We start from the raw sequence: 2718 nt of genomic DNA on the forward strand, positions 1-2718 counted from the left end.
GTTATGATACGCATTTCTCGGATTAACTGGGACAAATATGATCTTGTTCGGGCAAATCAGTAAGCGGAGAGTCAAACGCATTGGAATGGAAATTAGAGCATCGTCCAGCTAATAGACTGTTGTTCACACATTCGCATTCGTCCATTACAATATCAATTCATCCGTACAGGGCAAAAACACAGGTCCTGACATGTCACGAGATAGAGAAATTTCGTGTTTAATTTTAAAGTAGTGCCATTCATTCTGTTTCTCCTGAAAATGCAATCGTATAGGCTACACGGTAATAATTATAGCAGTCGTTTATTCGCGTATGAAGTGAAGCACTGTGAAGCAGAGCTCTATCACGTTAGATATTCTCTTCCTTTGCAGCATTATTTACAGCAGTGGTGCACGACTATTTTTGATGCTGTTTATAAGTAGTTCCACTAGTAAATAGTTTTGTTTACTTGTTATTTTTGAAGGCTATTTCGTTGACTAATCCTGTGGGTTTTCCTGTGGAGGCTGCAGTGCGGGAAGGAGGAGGGGTCGCTGGGGTAGAGGGGAGGGGTCAGGGGTGAGGGAAGGGGGGTGTGAGATCCTGAGGGTTTAAAAGCCACCGTTCGTCCAGCTGAAAGTACATTCTGACCTGAACGCATCACAAGCTACTTCTCTGTGATCATTTAGATCTCTTGTCTACGGATACTTTAAACACTTCAAGATTTTCGGAGGAATGAATGAAATGGACAACATGACTGCTGACTACAACCAAGATTATTATGACGAGACAGGAAACAACTCAATGTGTGACTTTGATGAGTGGGAACCGTCATATTCACTGATTCCTGTGCTCTACATGCTCATCTTCATCCTGGGCCTCACCGGCAATGGTGTGGTCATCTTCACAGTGTGGCGGGCTCAGTCCAAGCGGAGAGCTGCGGATGTCTACATCGGAAACCTGGCTCTTGCTGACCTGACCTTTGTGGTGACTCTGCCTCTGTGGGCCGTCTACACTGGCCTGGGATACCACTGGCCCTTTGGCGTGGCCCTCTGCAAGATCAGCAGCTATGTGGTGTTGCTCAACATGTACGCCAGTGTCTTCTGCTTGACCTGCCTGAGCCTGGACCGCTACATGGCCATCGTGCACTCCCTCACCAGCACACAGCTGCGGACCAGAGGACACATGCGGGCCTCGCTGGCCACCATCTGGCTCCTCTCGGGTGTGCTGGCTTCACCCACCCTGCTGTTCCGCACCACGGTGTACGATGCCGAGACCAACCGCACCTCCTGCGCCATGGACTTCAGCCTGGTGGTGAGCAAACAGGGCCAGGAGGCCTTTTGGATTGCAGGCCTCAGCATCTCCTCCACGGCCCTTGGCTTTCTGATCCCCCTTCTGGCCATGATGGTGTGCTACGGATTCATCGGCTGCACCGTCACACGTCACTTCAACAGCCTGCGCAAGGAGGACCAGCGCAAGCGTCGCCTGCTGAAGATCATTACCACATTGGTGGTGGTGTTTGCTGCATGCTGGATGCCCTTCCATGTTGTGAAGACCATGGACGCCCTGTCGTACCTGAACCTGGCGCCCGACTCCTGCACCTTCCTGAACCTACTTCTGCTGGCCCATCCCTACGCAACCTGCCTGGCGTATGTCAACAGCTGCCTCAACCCGCTCCTCTACGCCTTCTTTGACCTCCGCTTCCGCTCTCAGTGCCTCTGCCTCCTCAACCTGAAGAAAGTCCTTCATGCCAGTCCTGCCAGCTCCCTTTCTTCCCAGAAGACCGAGGCCCAGTCGCTGGCTACTAAGGTGTGAGGAGGCAGGTGGAAGGGTGACACAGATTTGGGGTAACAAGCAGGAACTTCCCTCAAACTGTTACATCCTTCACAAGAACTCAAATGTAACTCTGTTTGCTGGGGACAAGAAGACTTTCCTTTTGTATCTGATTGTGGGAACTTGAGGAACCAGCTTCCCCTGTCCCGGGACTACGTCTGGTTCTGAAGAACTCGATGCAGTCTGTTTGTCCTGGTGTCTCTGAGACCACAAGCAGCTTCTGGAGAGCAGACCGCCTCCGACAGCTGCACTCCAGACGTGCGGGACAGAGTTGAATGTACATTGAGGGGAACGAGCGAGGGCTTTTCTGCTTCCCTCTGCATCTCTTGCGGCCTCCGAGTTGCATCTGGAGATTGAGCTTCACAGACTCTGTTGTGACTTTGGAGTTGCAGGGTGGCCCACGGAAGGGTTTGAGAGCAATTTATGAACTCTTTACTTTTGAAACTGTATTATTGCATTTAACCATGCTCCTTACCACGCTTGTTTATTTTTTTGTCCATTAAGCACTTGTTCGTAAGGGGCAGAGATAAGAACCCTGGTGGCCAGTCTGTCTTATCTAAACTGACAAGAAAGGGGAGGGAGGGATGGGAGGGAGCCTTACTTGAGAAGAAGTGTTGCAGCTTGATTAAAGACTTTCATGGGGGGAGGGGGGTGTTTTGGGGAGACGAAAACCTGGAGGGGGGTGAACTCAGACAGACAGATGGCAGTTGACAAATGTTGTCGGCGAAAAGGGACGGCCAATTAAGAGGTGGCAGCTTCGACAGATGAGATACTGTGGGTGTGAGTGTGAGCTATATGAAATGTGTGCAAGTCAACTTTATTTTGACACAACCTTGTGGAAAACACCGCTGTATGATTCTTTTATGCAGTACTTTATGAATAAAATGTGTATTACAAATTTTCTGGTTTAT

At 50.0% G+C, this 2718-nt stretch overlaps 1 protein-coding gene across 1 annotated transcript; it reads left to right on the forward strand.

Moving 5' to 3' along the window:
* The first annotated feature begins 630 nt into the window (after positions 1-630).
* Positions 631-1849, forward strand: aplnrb (apelin receptor b). The gene has a single exon (XM_067432768.1). It carries the CDS (start codon positions 710-712, stop codon positions 1787-1789), a length of 1080 nt encoding a protein of 359 aa, XP_067288869.1. The 5' UTR covers positions 631-709; the 3' UTR covers positions 1790-1849.
* The last annotated feature ends 869 nt before the right edge of the window (positions 1850-2718 follow it).

This window comes from Pseudorasbora parva, chromosome 23 (genome assembly GCF_024679245.1).
Source record: "Pseudorasbora parva isolate DD20220531a chromosome 23, ASM2467924v1, whole genome shotgun sequence".
Taxonomy (NCBI): domain Eukaryota; kingdom Metazoa; phylum Chordata; class Actinopteri; order Cypriniformes; family Gobionidae; genus Pseudorasbora; species Pseudorasbora parva.